The sequence below is a fragment of the Apis laboriosa genome, unplaced genomic scaffold (assembly GCF_014066325.1).
Source record: "Apis laboriosa isolate Shangri-la unplaced genomic scaffold, ASM1406632v1 scaffold5_cov152, whole genome shotgun sequence".
In the NCBI taxonomy this organism is placed as follows: Eukaryota; Metazoa; Arthropoda; class Insecta; order Hymenoptera; family Apidae; genus Apis; species Apis laboriosa.
Genome location: NW_025223857.1, coordinates 2,876,273 through 2,898,444, shown reverse-complemented (window position 1 = coordinate 2,898,444; position 22,172 = coordinate 2,876,273). Strand labels below are relative to the sequence as shown.

The 22,172-nt window shown below is 37.8% G+C and overlaps 2 protein-coding genes across 7 annotated transcripts in view; one reads left to right on the top strand and one right to left on the bottom strand.

Annotated features, from left to right (window-relative positions):
• Positions 1 to 12: 12 nt before the first annotated feature.
• LOC122718183 (serine/arginine repetitive matrix protein 2) lies at positions 13 to 11,770 on the bottom strand. Of its 2 annotated transcripts, none has more exons than XM_043943006.1 (12): positions 11,557 to 11,770; positions 7,593 to 7,768; positions 7,361 to 7,397; positions 6,814 to 6,983; positions 6,540 to 6,719; positions 3,617 to 3,835; positions 3,292 to 3,550; positions 2,843 to 3,199; positions 2,460 to 2,659; positions 2,130 to 2,391; positions 1,559 to 2,027; positions 13 to 1,032 (listed from the first exon to the last, which is right to left on the bottom strand). In XM_043943006.1, exons 2-12 carry the CDS (start codon positions 7,659 to 7,661, stop codon positions 495 to 497), a joined length of 2,760 nt encoding a protein of 919 aa, XP_043798941.1. In that variant the 5' UTR covers positions 7,662 to 7,768; positions 11,557 to 11,770; the 3' UTR covers positions 13 to 494. The 2 variants fall into 2 exon arrangements, with proteins under 2 accessions (XP_043798941.1, XP_043798942.1); XM_043943007.1 differs by having other exon boundaries at positions 2,136 to 2,391; positions 11,557 to 11,769.
• A 3,306-nt stretch (positions 11,771 to 15,076) lies between these two features.
• LOC122717899 (fibrosin-1-like protein) overlaps positions 15,077 to 22,172 on the top strand; it is a 21,963-nt gene continuing 14,867 nt past the window's right edge. For all 5 annotated transcript variants that reach the window (XM_043942407.1, XM_043942405.1, XM_043942408.1 and 2 more), the window contains exon 1: positions 15,077 to 16,872. In XM_043942407.1, the coding sequence (XP_043798342.1) occupies positions 16,489 to 16,872 (384 nt within the window). In that variant the 5' untranslated portion in view covers positions 15,077 to 16,488. The remainder of the gene's footprint in view (positions 16,873 to 22,172) is intronic.

The window sequence follows — 22,172 nt, the reverse complement described above, 5'->3', positions numbered from 1 at the left end:
TATAAAGGCAACTATTCTGAAAGAATTATAATTTCATTTTAATATGATACAGAAATAAAATATTGCAAGATTTAACATTTAATCACATATTTCTAAAAACAAATTATTATTGCTATCTCGTTCCCATCTACCAATGATATGTAATCTTGGACTTGTAACTGAATACATGAACTAAGAAAAAAATAAATCATACGTGAATTGTGTTGTAATAAGAATTTGTTTGAAAAAGTTAAGATAAAATATAGTTTCATTGGTTTATACAAAACAAATCTATCCTCTTATCATATGATCTATATGATCAATGTGGGCAATATTAATAATACTTTACACTATAAATATTTTACATAAAAAGCTTAAATTATTCACGATAATAATACCCGCGCGATGAATTCCACTATAATAAAAAAAAAAAAAAAAAAAAAAAAAGAAAGAACCAGTTCATTGTGAAATTATTTAAAAAGTCTCTAATCGAAGAAAAATTTAATAAAGATAACTCAATACTCGTGTCTACCGTTTCTCAATAGATCTTTGTTACTACGATTGATACTGGCCAAGATGCCTGGACTCTTCAATGGAGGCGTCTCATCTAATCGATTTAAATGCAAGTTAGATGTGTACGGTATTCTGAGTGGTGGTGTATTGGTACCATTTCTATCAGCCTCGACATTAAAACTCTTGCTACGCGACAAGGATTTGTAAGTTCGTTCTGGCTTGACCGGTGGTTGGACATTGCTCGATATTGACACTTTCGGCGATGTGACCGTGTTCTTGATGGAAATATTGATCATGCTCCCATATTGACGCGACTTGTTACCCGATGAAGGGATGGTGGCATGCGACGTTCCCAATTTGCTCGTGCTACTAACAACTGGTGGCTGACGTCTCGACTGAGGCTGCGACCGAACATATTGTCCCCCGGTGTGCAGATTCCTCGGCAGGGTTTGCGTGCTCCTACAGTGATCCTCTCTCTCGTGATCGTTGGCTAATCGACTGGTAGACTTGCTAAATCTGCCAAGTGAACTGGATGCGACGCTGAAACGCGTCGATTCGACAAATTTGATTGTGAAGGAATCGTTCTTCGAGACGAGTTGACGAGTCGATACAAAACTACTAGAGGCATATAGGCATGCTTCAAACTCCCTTTCATGCAGCCTTCACCCAGCATCCGAAGCGACCGACTTTCATCGAAATACGTATACGTGTATGTACTTATATATATATATATATATCTATCTATATATCTATCTATGTACATATATATATTATAAAATTTAACAATAAGCGAAGCACCGTTTCTACAGATTCGATTACGTAAATCTGTATCAGCTTACAAGGAATGTCTTTCGATTCCCTCATACGATTACACCTTTCTCTCGCAGTCGGGCAATACGATACCGTTGATCTTATTTATTTTTTTTTTTTTAACGATTAACTTGAACAAGAGACGTAGCTAATGTGTAGTAACGTATATGCATCAATCAGCCTGTTTAATGCCTTTTCTTTTTTTTTTATTTTTATTTATTTATTTTTTTCTCTTTTTATAGTTTAGCTTGATTACCTGTACACGGTCTCTGCGACCGTTCTACCGCGTGGCTTTCCGGATCTTCTCGCGTCTCGGTATCCTTTTTCGCGACCGTAGATGCTTCCTCCAAATGGATCCTCGCCCAGATAATACCTGTGCAACGGCGGTGTCGATTCGCTGCGTTGCCACTGCTCTTGAGTCGCAATATGATGGTCGCCTGTCCTCACCGTTCTCTTACTCGAGCCACTGTTCGTGGTGGCGTTTTTAGGGGAGCGTGGCGGTCTCTCGGGAGGATTCCCCTCGATATTCTTCTCGTTCACCAGTGGGATGTTCTTGTCTATCACGTTATACTGCATATAAGTTGGACCGCTGTCGTCCGTCTGAGTCAATTGAGAGATAGAGCTACTACTTGCGCGTTTACTCTTCCTTTCGTTGCTGGCTGAACGCAATTTTCCCACCAATTTTCTGAACGATTCCCCTATTTTGTATTTCGAATGCCCGGAACCTCGAATATTAAAAAAGAGATATTAAAAAAAAAAGAATATATATATATATATATATATATAAATATCATTGTTAAAGTGAAAATATTATTTCTTAATACAACTTTTACTTTTTGCAGGGCGAGCAGGTGTCGAAGTCGCGATCTCGTTTGATTTCTTGTTATTGCGGAAATTCGATTTCGACGTGGGCGACGGTGACCGAGATCTCGATACCGATTTCTTCCGATTCTCTTGCTCGACCGCCTGCTCTTGGACATCTCGATTACGATTTTCCCACGTTCTTTGCACAACGTGAACCGGGCTGGATGCTCGGCCCGGTGGTGTCGATTCGTTTAAACTGGTTTTCTCTTCGGGCCTCGGTATCCACTAAAAAAAGAAGAGATCAATCTCGTGTATCGCGATTAAGCATATATCGACACTTGTCGATTACGTACCTGCTCTTTCGATCTTCGTCGAGCGGGTGGTGGCGGCGTGCGTGATCGATCGGACGATTCTTGGTGTTCGCGGCGAACAACGGATTCGTATGTTTTCGAGTACGTCGACTCGACTTGGCTTCTCGAATGATCGTGCCCATTCGTGTGAATCGTCTCGACGTATTGGGACGGAGAATTTGTTCTCCCTTGATTCTGCCTCTCTAGCATTGTCAAAAATATATAATTGATTAAATATATAAATTAATTAAATATATATATATAATATAATTAAATATATATATAATATATAATTAATTAAATATATAATTAATTAAATATATAATTGATCTGGGCAAGTTTTTTTTTTAATAAAAAAAAATATATATATATTTGTCGAACAATACCTTTTCCCTGATACCTTTCAGACCACTCGCTTATCCCGTGAAAGTAGCCTGAAGGTGACGCCGAGTCGCGGCCAGTGCTGCGCCGTTGATGCCGTTGATTCGAGGCGTTTTGATAATCCCTGTCCTTGGACGGGCAAGACTTCATCGTGACGTTGATGTAACTTGTGTTCGCGCTCGTTGGAACGGGCGAGTCGTCCAACGCGTTAACGGATCCATGGGAGGAGCGCGACTCGCTACCGAAGTGGCTCTCCAACCACTTGGACGTTTCGAATTTTCTCGCCTCGTCTTCCTCCTCGAAATCCAACGGTTTCCTCGTCAATACATCCTTACGAGCCGGGAAATTCTCCCCTGGGAAGCCTGGGAAGGCGAAGGATTCGTGATGGTAACTTTTCGAAAGTTGTTCAATTAATAAAAATAAAAAAGAAGGGAAAGAAGAAAGGAAGAGATACTGGAATGCTTGTGGAAACGTGTGGTTCGCATGGCCATGGGCGACGGCGGTGTCCAATCTCCGATTCGTTCTCCCTCGGTTGTCTCCGCGACGTAGCGCATTTCACGGGCGACCCGCTCGCCACCCGAGATATAATCGACCACGTCCTCGTCCCTCTTTTTTGAGAACCTCTGCGAGCTCTCCTTCCGTCTCTCCGACGCGGCGTCACCGTTCACGTCGCTCGCCCCCCCACCCTCGTCCGGCACCTCGTCGTCGTTGATCTGTTTATTTGGAAAACGAGAATTGAATGGCGGCGGGCAACGAGTAATTACCAGAGAAATTATTACCTCTTCGTGCTCGACCGTACGTTTCCTCTCGGTAACGATCAATCCATCGGGTTTAAACTCCTTCCTCTCCAAGGTTTTCTCGGTGTCGATCACCTTGTTCGACTTGGTCGTGTGCTGGACGACCCTGGGCCCGGTTTGGGACGCCAACTGTTTGCAAGACTCGGCTAGGGCAGCTCTCAAATCACCCCGATGGTTGCTTCTCACCGCCTTCTGGTATGCCTGAAACCGGACGAATTCTCATTTCGTTTCGGCCCATTATATAGGAAGGAAGGAAGGAAGGAAGGAAGGAATCACCGAAATGTATCGCGGCCCCCGATGCTAAACCGGATCGTCCGGCTTTCGCCACGCTGTCTCCCTACGCGAACAAGTGGAAAGAAAGGTGTTTCTAACCGCGAAGGTCACGACACTCGCCGATATTCGTGCGAATAAACGTGAAAATGATGTTTGTAGCCGAGTCGAAATGAAATATCGCCGATAAATTTAACTATTATTGATATTTTATTGCGACATGTAATACTTTGGAAAGTATTGCTGATACGGAATATCAATTATAATGGTTATTAAAGCGAGGAGAAAAATATATTTTAAATATAGATATTACGTAACGAGAGAATGAGAGAGAAAGAGAGAGGCGATTCAAGAAAGAATCTGAATTGGTCGAGGTCATTAAAGGTCAGTTGGATAATTAAATTGTACATACCGAATAGATTGTTTCTAAATTTGGTATTTGTTTAAAAAAATTTTTCCTCGAGGTATTTTCGTTATCACAATTTCGAGAGTTTTTGAAGAGAATTGAATTTTATTATCGATCTCGAACGATTTTACGCTTAAGCACGTGGATCGCACTGATGAACGGAGTTGCGAGGATCTTCGACACGGTGCATCTCAGTTTTACGATATTTCCATTGAAACGTCAACTTTTCTTTTCCTTTTTTTTTTTTAATTTCATCACTCTTCTGTGAAAACGATAAAAACGAATAATCTATAGACAGAGATCACTTTGGATATCAACGAAATAGCAATAATATTTCCAAATTCTATTACCTAACACCACGACACCCGAAGTACACTCGAAAAGAAAGAAAGAAGAAAAAAAAAGAAACGTTTCCATTCAGTTGATACAATTCAATATATACCGACAAAGGATCTCCTCTATATATCCAGCCTCGAGTAGAGCCGTGCGCCGTGCCGACGCTCTAAAGGATATCACCGTGTTGGATCACGTAATACGCGCTGTAATCGTCCGGTAAACGGAGCGAAGAGGAAAGAGAAGTAATCTGTGGAACGTGTATCGGCCGAGATGGAAGCCAAGTCGAGGATAGTCGAGGAGCGTGGAACCAGCTGCTGTCGACTGCGATCGTGGCATCTCAGCCCGTTCGTCGCCATTCGTCGGTGAAGGGAGAGCAAAGTCGAGAGATCATCGACTTCCACTTCTCGATGAGTCGAGCTCCCTCTTTCTCGTTCCATCAAACTCTCCTTCCTTCGCTCTCTTCCTTTCTCTTTCTCTCCACCCATGCTTATATATATATCTCCTTACTCTCCCCCCTCCTCTCTTCCCTTTCGTTCTTCTTCATCCAGAACAATCCGACCTCTTCGTTTCTGAATCGTTCATGCGCGAACGCGTATAACCTGTTGCCTAGGTTTCGCAATCCAGAAGTTGGCGCCCCACCACACATAACCAGATATCTCCTTATTCTCATCACCGTGATCCCAGTTGTTCGCTTCATCGATCCTCTTACTTAAGGTAGGATCTTCACTTTCTTCTCAAACAGATTCTTCATATTTTCTTCTGTTGTTGTTGTTGTTATTGTTGTTGTTGTTTTTGTTATTTCTTTTTTCGTGCAAGACGTAACAATGATCGACTCGAAATGTTACCGTGCCATGGTAAGAGTAGAGAGGTGGAAAAAGAAGTTCCTTTTAACGATTGCTTTTTACGACCGGTCTTTCTTACCGTTATTATCGATTCCTGCAATTATTTGGATATATATATGTATATATGATGAAATTCCATAGTCGCATGGACAAAGACGTTCCCCAACCTGTCAGACTGGTTGCCAGACAGATTTATGATAAGCAATGTGACAAACACGATCGAGAATACGATACACCTGTTGCATCCCTTCTCTCGTTGCATGCGCATACCGCTTCCTTCCGTGTCCGTCTATCGTTAATCATCCGCTGACGAGAGATGCTGCATTCGCCTCGCGACGGAGAGGAAAAATCGGTACGGTATTTGCGGTTTTCTCGATCATCGAACAAAGGATATTGACTCTATATGCAAAATAAGAGATTTAACAAAGAGATGCAAATACATATACACAGATGATCGATACCTCTGATTTACTAACTAACTAACTACTAGTAATAGGCTTTTATGTACTAGTGTATGTAAATGAAACGAACGCGTGGAAAAGAAGAATTGTGAAGCGTGGCTTTACAATTAACATTGTTCGCCGAGAATTCGTTCCATTCTTCTTTAAACACGCCACCCGTAAAATTTTCCAATTATATTAACCAACGTTTCGAACACATTTCTCCTCTCCAAGAGAAAGCCTCGCCTTGCGACACACTTTGAAAGAAATCGTCGTCGTTCGTAAATTTTAACCGACACCACGAACTGTAAACAAAGGTCGTCTAGAGTCGGCCTTGGCCGAAAGAAGGACGAAATTTTTGCGTCCAGGCCCGGGGAAAGGAAAGGAAGCGCAGCCTTCCAAAAGAGAGAGAGAAAGAGAGAGAGAGAGAATGATCTGTAGTGGACGTGTGGTAGCGTGGGATGAACCTTGGGAGCCGAGAGAAGCCTTTTGGTCGACCTTTTCGCGGCGAGAGGGGGAAAGAAAGTGCGCGCGCACACATACACTGCCGGCGTATATATCCACGGCACGCGCAGGTGGAATTTAGGTGTGGGTGTGTCGCGTGAATATACCTCGTCCGAGATATCTCCCAATTGTTGACGATCCTCGGTCTCCAGCCTCTCCTCGATCTCCTCCCGACTCCTCACTATCGTCTCGTTCAATTCTTTCTGGACTATGCTAGCTCCATCTACGGAGCTCCTTCCACCCGACGCCCATTCAATTTCTTGCGGTTGGTCACCGGTCGTGCGCCTCTGAGAAGAAGAAATATTGGCAAAAGATACGTTGGTTACGTTACGTTAAATTTAGAAAAATAATTTAGGGAATAATATTAATATTTAGCTTTACTTCCTGCGTGGTGTGCTCCTGTTGCTCGACGTCCTCGGTGGTATTGGTGGTGACAAGGGGCCCTGAATCGACCACCACTTCGCCATCCTCGAGCACAACTTGTCGCTTCACTCTCGTCTCGATCTGTCTGGTCGTAGTTATTTCCTTCTTTTTCCGTGTCTCCCATTCCTCTGAAAGCGGAAACGAGTTGAATATAATTCGGTATATAATTTTCGGGAAGAAACTAAAAATCTCTCTCTCTCTCTCTTTCTCTCTTCGGAGTGAGAGAGAACAATCGAAAGGCGAGAAAGAGAAGGAGAGAGAGAGAGAAAGGAGGAGGAGGAAGAAAAGGAAAAGTTGATCCGTTTACGATCCGTTTCGCGACGTCGAACAAGAATAAGAGGAAATTTATTCTGAAGTTAATACGGTGCACGGTAAATGTTTGCCAGACCTCGGTTTAGCGCGCGACACGCCTTCGCTCTTATCTTGTATCTAGTTATTTGAATCACGAGCTTGAACGTCCGCATCACGAGCAAACAATGCATGACAATCACGTTCGAGGAATTACCTTCTTTGACCAAAGCCACGGAATTCTCAGGGTCGATCTGCAAAAAGAAAAGAAGAAAAGAAAGAAGTTGCATGATTAATCTGGTTTCTCTGACTGTACATGTAAGAGAGAGAGATATATATATATGTGCATATACATAGTAAAAGTAACTGTATGCACGAATCTCTGCGCAAAAGGAAATGATTTATTCCTTTGTGAGGTATAAGGAGAAGAGGATCTCGGATCTACTCACGAGAATCGGTGGATGGCTCGCAGGCGGTGGACGGGCCTCGTATCGGCGTGTTGAAATCACCTCCATCATTCGATCATGCCTGCTGGTGAATCCTGAATGCCGTTGAAGATGATCCTGTCGTGACAGGAAGTGGAATTATTCGTTTCACGGATTTCTCCCTTCTATCTATCCCCTCTCTGAAATATGAATAAAAATGTTGAATATATACAAGAATAAACGTGTGAATCCTTCTTAAACTTCTTTAAATTAATTTTTCCCAATAAAAGAGTATATCCTTTGCTAAAATATTCTTTAAATTAATAATATCCATTGCACATAAAAATAGATAATGTGGATAAATTTTTCCAGAAGCAAAAAGATAAGTGGATTTAATTTTTTTTTAACTTAAAGAAATCATTATTGAATTATTCGTTTCACGGATTTCTTTCAATAAAAGAATGTGTTCTATCTATCCTCTCTGAAATAAAAATGTTGAATATAATATATAAAAATAATATATGAAAAATAAAAATATAAAATATAAAATAAAAAATATAAAATATAAAAATAATATATAAAAATAAATGTGTATCCTTCCTAAACTTCCTTAAATTAATTTCTCCCAATAAAAGAGTGCCTTCTATCTATCCTCTCTGAAATAAAAATGTTGAATATATAAGAATATATAATAAACGTGTATCCTTTCCTAAAATTCCTTAAATTAACAATATCCATTGCACACAAAAATAGATAATATGGAAAAATTATTCCAGAAAAAATATTGAATATATAAGAATATGTAATAAACGTGTATCCTTTCTTAAAATTCCTTAAATTAACAATATCCATTGCACACAAAAATAGATAATATGGAAAAATTATTCCAGAAAAAAATATTGAATATATAAGAATATATGATAAACGTACATCCTTTCCTAAAATTCCTTAAATTAACAATATCCATTGCACACAAAAATAGATAATATGGAAAAATTATTTCAGAAAAAATATTGAATATATAAAAATATGTAATAAACATATATCCTTTCTTAAAATTCCTTAAATTAACAATATCCATTGCACATAAAAATAGATAATATGGAAAAATTACTCTAGAAAAAATATTGAATATATAAGAATATTAAAAATAATAATCCTAAAATTCCTTAAATTAACAATATCCATTGTATACAAGAATAGATAATATGGATAATATGGAAAAATTATTTCAGAAAAAATATTGAATATATAAGAATATATATATATATATAAAAATGTATTCTAAAATTCCTAAATTAACAATATCCATTGCAACAAGAGTAGATAATGTGGATAACGTGGAAAAATATATCCTGAGGCAGAAAGATAAGTGGATTTAATTTTTTTTTTTCTTAACTCGAAGAAATGATTGGGAAGCATCAAGATGGAGACAAGTAATAGGATCGTACCGATGCGGTCGAAGGCATCGAAGATGCAGCCTATTTAACGCTTCTCGCGTAATCATGACCACGTATCGGCTCGAGCGAGAGTGTATACGCGCATAGGCGGGGCATAATAATTCATCAGGACGCTCTTTCTGCATGGAAGTCGAAGGCCGCGGTGGCACGCGGGTCTGTGGTCGCGGCCACCTCGATATGGGCTGGCGATACGATATCGAGATGGTTAAAGACACGCGTGCGCCACGTACGACCAGTTTCCGACCGCAGTGGCGTATTTGTTCTACTGTTTAACCCCTGTTGATCCCACACAAGCATTATGGAAATGGATTCAATAATAGAAAATATTTCGACAAGAGATCAAAGAAAAAAAAAACGAAACAAATTCTACGAAAAATTTTATCTTCGATTTTTTCAATATCAAAATTTCTTCGAATTTAAAATTTTGTATTAAATTCCCCTCTTCCAAAATTTTAAATCTTAATACGATAATTAACAATATCGATATCGTTCGATATGGAAAGATTGAAAGAGAGAGAGAGAGAGGAATTATCGTTAGAAAAATTAAAATTGGACGAAAGCCTACGCCATTGAACACTCGCGTCCTTGCGGTTGGAATTACGCACGAGCTCTCCCCGTTTCTAGCTGAAACAGGTACGTAAGTATCTCGACTTTTTCCTCCCTTAGAATCTGCACTTATAACGCACCGTCTCGGATAGAAATGAAATGACGGCTACCAAAGGAGAGAACGATCGTTCGCCGCTTCGAACCGGTGCGCATCGAGCGTGTGACGCGATTATAACGTGAAGGGAGGGGGGGGGAGCGGGCGGGTCTCGCGAGGAGAACGAGGAGACGAGGCGAAGTTTCGAAAAACAGGTGCGATTCGTATTGACATCACGCTTCAACGACGATTCTCTATATACGAGTGTGTCTGCCTCCTCTCTCATTGGATATGCGTGTGACGTCAGCCGTGTGTCACGTCAGCCGGCGCGAGGCTGAACAAGTGAAAACTGTCCACCGCGGAGGACGTTTTTCTGCCTCATTGTAACACAGAAGTTTCTCGATTTCCATCCAAGCTTACAAACTCCACTCCTTGCCTCTGTTCCATTGTACTGAAAAATTATATATAGAGGAGTTTTTACGAGTTACGAGTGTTACAGGAATACAATAATAAAGAGGTATATTATATATATATATATATAAAGATGTACGTTTATTACACGGTTTCGCACGTATTAACTATTAGAATCTCTTACGTAACAATTGCCACTTTGAAACGAATTCTACACGTGTGAATTATAAATTATAAACCAATTGACTATTCAAACGTGATCAAATTATCGTGTTGTTAAATATTCTTGCGTCGGAATATTACGATTTTTTTTTTTTTTTTTTTATAATTCGTCGATGTTCGTTGAAATGTTTTATTTATATAAAAAGATGATTCCAATTGGTGATACTTTTCTTTCGTTATAATCAATCCTGTAAAATATTTTTGTGAACGTTTTTCTTTATCATTCTTCCTTTCTTTCTCGTGTTTTACGCTACATTTCTAAAATTTTAAAGCATCGATTAAGGCAGGAAATAATGTAAATGGTAAATTAAAATGGACGATCGTAAATCGAACGCGATTGTTTGCCGACGGCATTTAAATCACCACTCGACACGTCGCCGGTGATTTAAATGCATGGCTGAAAACGAAAAGCGACAAAGATAAATAGAGCAATCGAAGAGCAGGTGGGACACTTGTGGGCGGTAATGAGATGGACACGTGACCTCGACAAGGACGTCGCCATTTTGAGGAAAAATAATAAGCGCGGCAAAATAACACGTTTTCCATCTTTCCTCGAAACAAGAAAGATTGATCACATCTGTATCGTGTAAATGTTAACAAAAGAGATAAAAAATATCAAGTTTTCTTAAAAACCACTTAAAACTTTAATTCTAAATAATTTCAATTCACAAAAGAAACAAGAAAAAATATAATTCATTGTATTTAAAATTATGCAAGGTAATAACATAATACCTTGACCTCTTTTCGTGTAAAATTAGAGAAAAGGAACATAAATTTTTGTTTTAATATTCGTAACAGCCTCGAGATGAAATTAATTCAATCTATTGTAAACGTACGCGTAAAGCGAATGAATAAATTTCAAATTAACGCAATTATATAGATAAGATCGCGAAAAATCGATCTTGCATCGAGAACATGTGATTAAAGAGGGGGGGGGGGGGGAATGGAATAAAAGCATGGAGATTAGAAACGTGTCTTTACAACCCAATGCACTGGGAAGATTCCCATCGGAGCTCGTGCACGGCAAATTACGTAAGAAGCTGACAATGCCAGTCTCGTAACATCCTCTAGGAAAAAGCAATTCGATTGGAAGCTTCTCTATAATAAGAATACACCCGTTTTTAAAATCTCGTGTAAACAAATAAGAATATCGTAGAATGAGATAATCTTATTCTAAGATCAAGAGTGAGAGCGATCAAGCGAGCGAGCGAGAGAGAGAGAGAGAGAGGAAAGAAAGAGTCTAAACAGTGTTTACTTTTTTCACCTGATTTCTATCGACGATCGCTGCTTTTAAATCCGTGGACGATATATTCCTTCACTGATTTGTCGTTTCGACAATAAAGAAAATATGAAATTCACAAGGAGAGATCGTGGTTCAAGTCAAGTCACGAGCGAGGTATCGCAACGTGGAAAATCGGGAAACGAGCGGCAAACCAAATTCCCGCGCATGCTGCCGTGGCCGGCGCTCACGATACTGCCCTCACGTTCGCCGAGTGCTCTCTGACGGGTCTGATGCTAGCCACTGGGGTGCCTCAGTGGGAGACGAAGATCGCCGAAGCGGCACGAAGCGCGCCCGAACTATCAGCAGTGATGAGATGATCGAGTTGGACCCCGATCGGAAACCAGTAATAGTTCCTTTTCTAAATTTTACGAATTTGATTCCGTTCTGAAAGGAATACCATGTTGAAAATTATCAAGGAATCTATTTTTTTCTTAATCTTTTAATTACCAATTTATTATTAAATTATGTGTTTGTATTCTTGATTTATTCATTCATATTTTGTTTATACTTTCTCTTTATCTGGTTTATTTATACGCTTTTTAGCAATTAAATTTTGGTAAATTTTTAATAAAGAATTTTTCTGCGATAAGATTAAGTAGATAATTCATAATTTAATATGTAATATTAAATACAGGGAGAAGGATGTATAAAAATGTATGTACGTGTGAAAAGGTATATTTGTCAGACAAGGAAGGACAACGATCGAATCAGGGACAATACCTGTAAGGGATATGGTGAGAGACGAGGACATCCGTGTTTCGATAAAAGCGGTCAGGAGGTCACTGTCGATCTTCCACCATGGTGTCATCGATATATTCCATGTATATAATAACTGTGAAAATAATATCGAGATTATTTATATTTATGAAACGTAATAATATGTAAATGATTTCAAAATTGTATGTAAACGAGTCTTTAAGATTTGAACAAAGTTCAACTTTTTCAACTGCAATATAAATATTAATGAAATAATCAAGAGTTTGCACGAATATATTATATTTTATATAAGCGTTAATTATTCAACACTTTAGAATTTAATTTTAATTAATTAATGAATTGGAAATACAAAATTTTTATTAAATAAATTTTTTCCTTTCATTTAAACGGATGTATACAGATAAACTATACGATATATTTAAAATCTGTCATTAATTAAGATCTATATAATTGAATTGATGATTTATATCAGATTCTAAAAGGATGTTATCGAAAAATATATTTGAACATCAAATTGAATTTTCACAAGTTTATTTTTAGCATTGGGGGTTAATATGCAAATGCAACGTTCCAAGTGAATACCTTATATCGCGTGCGTGTGAAGTGATTCATCCGTGAACAAAATCAAAATATCATATCTTAATATCTGTGCTTACGCCTTCTTCGTCCGGTACCAAAAAAGGTTGCTTAAAAAAAGAATGAAGAAAATAAAAAGAGAGAATTACATTTACATATATTTGGGAAATGTGAAAATATTAATTAATTCTTCTTCGAAGAATTAGATAATTTTCATCATTGTAGAACAATGACGCAAGATAATTATTATTATAATTATTGTATTAACGTTGTTGCTGATCGTTATTTTATGTCTCAATATTGCATCGATGCGCTCTGTTTACATTCAACAGTGAAACTGTAATAGGTACTATTGGCACGACTGCGTAGTTCAACAACAATACTAGTGGTTAGAGAATTTTACATTCCTCTTACGTAAGATGTAAGAAGTAAAAAAAAGAAAAAAAGAATAAGCAATAAAAACAGCATAAAATAGAAATATTATATAATCCATTTTTATATCTAATTATAGAGTAATTTATAAACTTATAATTCTATGATTAATGCGTTGTTTAAAATAATCATGGATTCGTTCATCAGATCACAGAAATAAAGTTAATTTATGAAAGTTATAAATGGTATAAAGAATCTTATTAAAATTAATTAAGAAAAAATAAAGATCAATTAAGATTCCATACTCATGTTCAACATAAATATCATTGTTGTTTCCAAGGAAATCTTAGAAGTGATGAATGATCTTGTAGAGTTTCTCGTGTGCCTTCTCTCCACGCGTAATTTCATTATCCTGGTTTTCCTTGACGTTAATCTCGTTCTCTATATACAGCTCGCAATCGTAGTATCCTTGGAGAAAAGCATTGATCTATAGTATTACAATCTCATCGAGCAATCATGCCAATGTCAATAACAGAAATTGAGAGAACGATAGTGGAGCAGCAACCAAGTAATTCCTGTATAAATAATTAGTCAAACATATAGTCATATAAATATAATATGTTGACTTTATACGGCACATGAATAAATCGTTGACTGATAAATCTGAAACAAAAGCATGACAGTATGAAAATGTGATCTCGAATTATTCTTCCGGGAGGACGAGTTGTATACAATGCGGCACATATATGTTTTATGTATGTAGGTGAGCAAGAAAACAGCCCACGTTGGTTGCGAGTCAGGACAAGATTACCTATATGGATTTGGAAACGTGGCCATCGCCAAAAACGGTTGAACAAAATCACCAACGATAGGACAAGTTTGCTCAGCGGGCGTAATTGGTCCCATGAACTGGTTCAAAAGAGGCGCGCCTTTACAGGTGCGGTCTAATGTATCCATCCAATCCATTTCATCACGAAGATAATTTCTACATTTTTTGTATTGAAAGAGGTTTATGAGATTTATATAATTACAGAATAAAAATTATATTCAACGATTTAGAAATTATGGAAGAAAAAAGTTGTAAAATTATTGGTTAATTGAATACATTGTTAGATTTATTTCAGATATAATATCAAGAGATAGTAAAAATCAAAAAAATAATATAAGCAAATTACTTTTTCTTGCTAATGTAATAATTATCCATTAACAGTGAAAGTATCGATAGTCGAAAATCGGTAATGGACGTTCTAATTTCTTCATGTTACAAACTTGTATTTCAAGATTATATTGCCATTTAATTTTTAAAGAAAACTAGAAATTATTAATCATTATTTTTAATATCTTGTACTTACCAGGAACAGTACTAGTTATTTATATATTTCTGCTTTCTTAAAATTGACTAGATTAAGAAACATGTATAAATTACAACCTTCTGTATCGAAATTTTCGGTATCGATTCTTTTACCCGCCAGTAACAACAATGCGTAGCATGTGGTGCCTACTAACGGCATTTTTGCGTACTAGCAAATAAAGGATCATCTTCAATTCATAAAGGTGGCGCTATGAAGTATAATCTAGTGACAAAATGAAAATAACTAGGACAAAGAAACTAAAGGGAGGGAAATGTAATAGTGTAAGAGACACGACCCCAGGCAATAGAATACATCGAACGTATCTCTGTTCGTATGTTCGTCTTTGAAGCATAGGTACGCCATGTTCTCGGTCGTTGTATTCAGAGAGAAATAGTGATTGCAGTAGAAGGGAGACGGAGCGTGCAGAAGGCAGTAGTGGAGGAAGCGAGAAAGAGGAAAGGAGGGAGTGAGGAAAAGAAACAGAGATAGACGAATGACAGAAATGCATAGCCGTGCTAGCAAGCAGCAAGAACAGCAGCAGCGTATAGAGGAGAGATCGCGTCGTCCACGCGTAATTCGGGGCGTGTGCTAGGTTGGTTGGTTTCCCTAGCTCGTGTCCGTGGCTGCGAATCGAAGATGTACCGGTGGCAGTGCGGGATACGCGTCATCGTCCCGTGACGACGACGTTAGAGAGGTGCGAGACCGCGAGCACGGTGTGGGCAGGTCGCGGCCATTTTTACCACACGATGCGGCAACCGTGCGTGCCCGTTCGATCCGCCATTCCAAACAATCGGTGTACTTCGTGCCCTCGCAGGGTGCATCTAGCCACGGCAACTCGTGGAGGCACCGTCAAGCAACAATAATACGTGCCTCTTTATCATCGATACGAGCATTTTTTGGGCTCGAGCACGACGAGACAGCTCGTGAAAGCCGGCAGTGTTACTGGTGCTGGTGGTGGACGTCGTCGACGACGACGTGGTGGAAAAGGAGAAAGAAAAGAAGAAGAATGATGATGATGATCGTGATCATGGCGAAAAAGAAACGACTCGAATGGCCGATACATTGGAATACTATTGGAGCTATTCGAGAATGCCTGTGATTCGTGTTTAATTGCGCACAGTGTGTTCGCCGATGATAGTGCCGTTTGTGCCCAGTGTCTCTCTGTTTCTCTCCGTGTATCGCTCTCTGTCTGTCCGCCCTGTGCGTGCGTGTTTCGCGTGCCTCCTCGCCACGCACCGGACTCTCTCCTCTTCCTTGGCAGCGCGATCGATGTGACACCGTGTGACCGTTTGAACGTCTTTCCGGACGAAAATTCTCGTTAACTCTGTCCTATTGAACTTACTGATTCCTGGAATATAAGAAGACAAGGAATCGAATCCCCAATGTTATAAATGCGTGTGTCCCGTCGGTAAACGTTCTGTCTTGTGAGAGTGTGTATCTAAAGGTAGTGTGTGCTCTCTTACTCGCGCTCTCTTCACCGTAGGTTCCCCTCAGTCCTTCTTTCTCTTTTACTCCATCTATCTCTCTTATTCACTTATTCTCGTTTTCTCTGTTTTTCCATTCCACCATCATACTTTCCTTGTTTCTCTTTCTTTCATTTTCTTCTTCTGTCTCCTAGTTTTCTCTTTTTCTCTTGTAATAAAGAAGCATTAAGGACCACCGCGCGTAGTAGAATGCTCGACGACACCACGATACAACGCTTGTCATCGTTTACGTCGTTCTCGCGTTCATCGTGGTTGCTCCAGGATCGTCTCCAATTTTCTCACGGCTTCTTCCGAATCGAGGAAGCTGAATCGTTGAGGGCACCTCGATCGTGAGGTGGTGACGACCAGCTCGTATCGGGGCGCGACAACGGCCTCTCGTACGGGAACAGGACGTCTGCCTCGAGATGGAGATCGAGGCGAAACAACGGAATCAGAGGAATCGGAGACGAGAACGAGCCCAACGTATGTTGGCACAGAGAGAGAGTTTGGCCACCGCAAAGCAGCAGCAGCAACAGCAACAACAACAGCAACAAACAAGGCAACGGCCGAACGACGAGGAGGACAGTCACAGCGGCGAGGACGAAGATCCTGCTGCCGGTCTTGGCCTCGGACTTGCCAGGACCGGTCATCCTCGTGACAGCCATTCGCGACCGCCTAGGCCACCGCGACCTCCGAGGCCTCGTAAGAAGTCTTCCCTTGCGGCTGCCAACCAGAAGGAGCCTCCCTTCGAAGAAGACATTATTGACGGCTTCGCTATACTCGCTTTCCGCACCTACGAAGAACTCGAGGTGAGTGAAACAAAATTTTTTTTTTTTCTCCTTTTTCTTCATCGTTCAACTTTGAATCTTTTTATCAACTATTTATATTATCTATTAATTCAAATATTTTTTTACTTCATATATATATATATATATACATATATTATTCCATATGTATAGCTATTGCTTTACGTATCACCTGTGTCATAGCATACTAGCAGTTAGTTATTCGTTGACGAATCGTCATGTTTCTTGCGTGCGTACGTGCACAGTGCAGGCCAACACAACCTCGCACGATCCATCGCGCATAGTATCGTTTTTATTTCTTTTTTCTTTCTTTGTCTCTTGTGCCTCGCTCGTGGCAAACAACGTTTTTATACATGTATACTACACAAGATACGATAGATAGACTCGTAATGTTACTCGTCGAACGTTACATATTCTTCTTAAGGCCTTAAGTATTTTATTTTTATTCTCTTATTTTTCTTTATTGAAAATAATTGTGGGAATATTTTTGTTTATCCATTAGTGACGTTTAAGAGGTTGGTCGCTAGAGCAATTTGTAGTTTGTTCGTTTGCGCCTTTTTACTTGATTTTATAGCTTCCATTCACCGTGCTTCACTCGGCCCAACAACTGTTCTTTTTCACCATACCGGCTGTGTGTATTGTATAGCCGAAAGGCGCAGGATCACCTTTTTTAATACGGTTACACAAAAACGTGCTTCGACGCCATCAAAAAAAAAAAAAAAAAAAAGAAAAAGAAAAATATATTGAAATATTACACAGACAAGATTTTTCTCATGATATCAAAGTTGAAGAGTTTCCTAAAAATTTCATTATCCCTCTCCATCCAGCAGGCAGAGCAATATTGTTCGACGAGTCAAAAAATATTTCTCGAAAAGAGTAATAAAAACCAATTAGAGCAAATTGGCAACTCGTGCAATTAAAGGGTTGAGCGTTTAACTTTGCTACGTTGATTCGACGGGATTAATTTATGAATGTTTTAGCTTGGCAGTACGTTGCTTATTTTACTGCTGAAAAAGATATAATAGACATATAAAACAAATATAAGAACGATTTTATTCGTTAAATAATAGCCAATAAAAAAATTAATAATTTTAATAACGTTAATAAAATTTAATAAAATTATTTTAACACAAATAAGTTTATCTATTCGTTTGAAGAGAAAAAAATTCAAAAGATTTCAGTTTATTTTTATTTTTTTTTTTTAATTTTTTTTATTTTTTTTTAAATTTTTTTTTTTTTTTTTTTTTTTTTTTTTTTTTTTTTTAGAATTCAAACAAAATAATGTTTAAGAAATCAATAATAAAATGATAAGGTTTCCTTTCTTTCTTGATACAGAAATAAATTTACAACGCAACGATAACCTTGATGGAAGTAACAGGAAACCCAATGTTGTGGTTTAATATCCGCAATTGTGAGACACTTCTAACCCTTTCTTTGATGCAATTTTTGTTAAACAACTGCATGCCGTGCAAAATAATTAGAGGATCGTATTTCCGATCGATTGAGGAAAGTGAAACAAGCATTCATACTGAAAGAGATATCTTGTATATACTGTACAGAAATACAGATTTCAAAGTAATTTCAAATTAATATATACTTGCTTTGAAAAACGCTCACGCAATAAAAATTATAATGAAGTATTTTAAAATTTTTTTTTCTCTCTTTTCTTTCTATTATAGTAAATATTTAATTACACGTGTAATCTAACGTTTGCTCAATTTTTTAGATCAACTCGTTAATTTGAGCAGAGCTTTTCAGAAATCTTGCAATGCTTGCTACTTTGTATGCAGTTCAAATAAGTACAAGGACCGATTCTCAATTATCAGCGTTCTACAAACTAAGATTTATCTTTAAAAAAAAAAAAAAAAAAAAAAAAAGAGGGATTTTCAAGAAGAACTTTTCACTTGCAAATCTTATCATATAGATATAGAACAAACACGAACATGGATAAGATTTATCCAATAAGAAATTTATAATTTTAAAAATATTCATACGATACAAAAATTACGAATATAAGTTATTTATAATGAATCAAATATTATTATTATTGTGCATACAAAAACGAAATCAAATTAATCAAAATAATTTGATTTAAAATATTAGTTAGGTCTCGCTCGATTAGACGATTGTTTTGAATCAAATATATAATCTCGGAGTTATGATTGAAATTATTGAAGCATAAACTCCATTTGAAAACAAGTTCGACTACCATGGAAAAAGCTGGTGAGCATCGATCAAGAAACCATTTCGAAATGGAACGGTTTAATTACGTAGAACCTTATCGACATACATCGAAGCGAATATAAATCGAATTTATTATCTCCGCTTGGCGCGAGCCAAAAAAAGATTGAACGCTAGCGCGACAACGGTGTATACATTGCGTCTACGAGGCAACGAAAACTCTTTCACGCTGCTATAAGCACCTTTTATCATGATTTATCGCGGACGTAACCCGCTAATCGTTATTTTTACCGCGATATCAAGCCGGCTGACATGCTCTTCTTCGTTAACGAGCTATAATTTTCGTTGATAGATAAAAACAATGCCAACTGGACGAATCCCTATCGCGGTTCGGCTATTTTCCTTCGTGTAAATTGCAAACGCTATTTTACACGCTATTTTCAAATAGCGATATTGGTGATCATTTGCGATGCAGATTGTTTGAAAAATAGTTGACTATTCGTGCCATTCTTCCGTATTAGTAAATAACCTCCTATTACTTTCGTTACGTGCGAAATCGAATAACATCGTTTCGAACGAATGATACCTCGTTTCGATGAAATTATTAAATTACCAACGATAAACGAAAACGATATATTTTTATCGACATAAAAAAAATTGTAAAATTGATAGATATTAAATATTATATATTCTTCGAATAAGGGAAAAAAAAAAAAAAAAAGGAAAATATTTTTATTATCCATCTTTTATCGTGAGAAATATATATAGAATTAGTTATTAAACGTGCAGATTTCCATTTAGGGTATAAAAGTAAATTCGTTTCGATCTTTCTAAACTAATTCTGTATGCATGATTTATTATTTTTATTGGCCTCCTTTGTATGAAAAGCGATCATTTGTCCGGAAATACTGCCTTATAACGGGTAAATTGTAGGCAGAGGTTAAACCAGTATTACATGCGAATCGTAGAAACAATAGCAATGGAACATTGTATTCTGTTAACGGATTCGTCATACAAAATATCGTCGAATTATCTAAGCCTATTTTTCACGTTATTAAGCGTATTGTTATCGCATAAAAGAGCCCCGACGGGAATTGAAAAAGAAACTTGGACGACGGTCATTCCTTGGACGAAGTACAATGAGGAGGAAGGGACCTGAAAATAGCCTGGACATTTGTTTCCCTCGTGTTCCCCGTTTCTTGCAAGTAAATTTCCTTCTACCTGAAAAACAAAAGAAAACGAAACGAAGAAATATTACGTAGTACATCTTTATTGCTTGTAAACACTAATTATTAATATTTATCGCCCGCCTCCTTGCCCTCATCGTTTACGCATTTATTACTCATTCGCTTGTTTATTGTAATAACATTCGTCCTAACATTGTCCGCGCGGTGCATTAAAATCATAAAAAAAAAAAAAAGAAAAAGAAAAAAACGAAAATAATTAACGATGCGAGTTGAAACCCGTGTCAACAACAACGGGTTATAAATTATCCGAAAGAGAAGTGGCCAAAAATAGCGTAAACCGACTCAACGATTACAAAATTTTTTACTTAGTTATCGTTATCTGTAAATATACACAACATAGTAAGAAATAGAAATTGTATAGAACATACAAATGTTATTTCTATTTTAATTACGCTTATAGAATTATTACCTCTTGACCCTTAACAGCTGATCACATTATTATTGGGGCACGATAATATAGAGATATATTCCTATTCGTAGGTCCGTTACCGTTAATTTTGACCTCGATTCATCGTGGAATATATATATATATATATATATATATATATATATATATATATATATATAACAACGCCGATTAATATAACGGAAATATTCAGAGATGAAATAATTTGAATAGAGGAAATGATCTTAAAATTAGAAGTTGATAAAAATCTCTCGTTTCAAATCAACACGAATACTTTTTTACTTAAATAAATCTAATGGTATTTACCGTGACGTGTCTCGAAATAAAAAGAGGAGACATTGGAAGCGAAGGTATGCTTGTTATTCACTCGTCCGTTTTGTGCATTATCGAAGCACAAAGTGCATTGTTATTGTCACGGAGAAAGTAGCCGGAGACGTAAACTGCTTAAACCGGTCCCTCTTGTTCCTGAACGGGTTCACGATCCAACCTGAGCTTCTGGACGGTGCACAACAGCTGTAAGCTGTGCGCAACGCTTAGCAGGAAATGCCGGATCTTCCCTTATCAATCTTGCCCTCCTGCGCAAGCCTTTATGCGCGCATTGTATCCACGTACACACACACACACACACACACACATATGTATATACGCGCATCTTTTAAAACCTTTACTTCCTCTGTATTCTATTATCTCGTTCTTTAATTAAAAAACAATTTCGAGGCCAATTCTTCTCATCCTGTTTGGCAAACTCTGCTAGATATTATTTCCTCCCCTAATTAAATGTGAGAAATCGTTGGTATTAAGCGAGCAAGTAAGTGAATTATCAGCCTCTGTGCTCGCATTACTAGATACCTTGTTATCTGCTCCCGCGAGTAAGAATGATTTGAAATGTAAACGCCACGGTATGGATGTTGATTCGGTGTCAAACAATTAGTGGGGAGCGAGATATGCATCGCTATTCCGGCAGACGACGAGGGCGACTAATTATGAAAAGCCGTGGGAATAAAAACCAGACCCTTTTTAATGCTCTATTACCAACGCTTTGCCCCGGGTACATCCAACCAGATTGCTCGCGCGCCCTCTCCTCATCATATCTTTTCAATTGTTACTCTCTCCTGATAATAATATAAAATGTTTAACTCGCTCGTCCAATTTGCAATTTCGCCAAACGATCGAACCCCTTATTCTCTCTCTCTCTCTCGCTCGCTCGCTCGCTCGCTTCTTATTCCACGGTTAATTAACAGAAAACATCTGGAATTAAAAAAGAAATAAAAACAATTAGCATCTATTTAAATAGCAGAGATTTTAATCCATCCATGAGGTTACTTTGATCATGTTTTGAAATTATCCGTTTTTTTTTTTTTTTTTTATGAATACAAAAACACGAGGGGAGGGCATTTGCCAGGTTTTGAAAAATCCCCTTGAATCGAGAATGCACGCCTTGGCGATTTCCTTTTTTTTTTTTTTTTTTT

What these genes read in the sequence shown, in the direction of transcription:
- LOC122718183 (XM_043943006.1), bottom strand. Translation starts at nt 7,661, where the DNA reads ATGATGGAGGTGATTTCAACACGCCGATACGAGGCCCGTCCACCGCCT. An exon ending in CGAGCCATCCACCGATTCTC is followed by an intron (nt 7,398 to 7,592) that starts GTGAGTAGATCC and finishes TTCTTTTTGCAG; the next exon opens with ATCGACCCTGAGAATTCCGT. An exon ending in AGGAGCACACCACGCAGGAA is followed by an intron (nt 6,720 to 6,813) that starts GTAAAGCTAAAT and finishes TCTTCTTCTCAG; the next exon opens with AGGCGCACGACCGGTGACCA.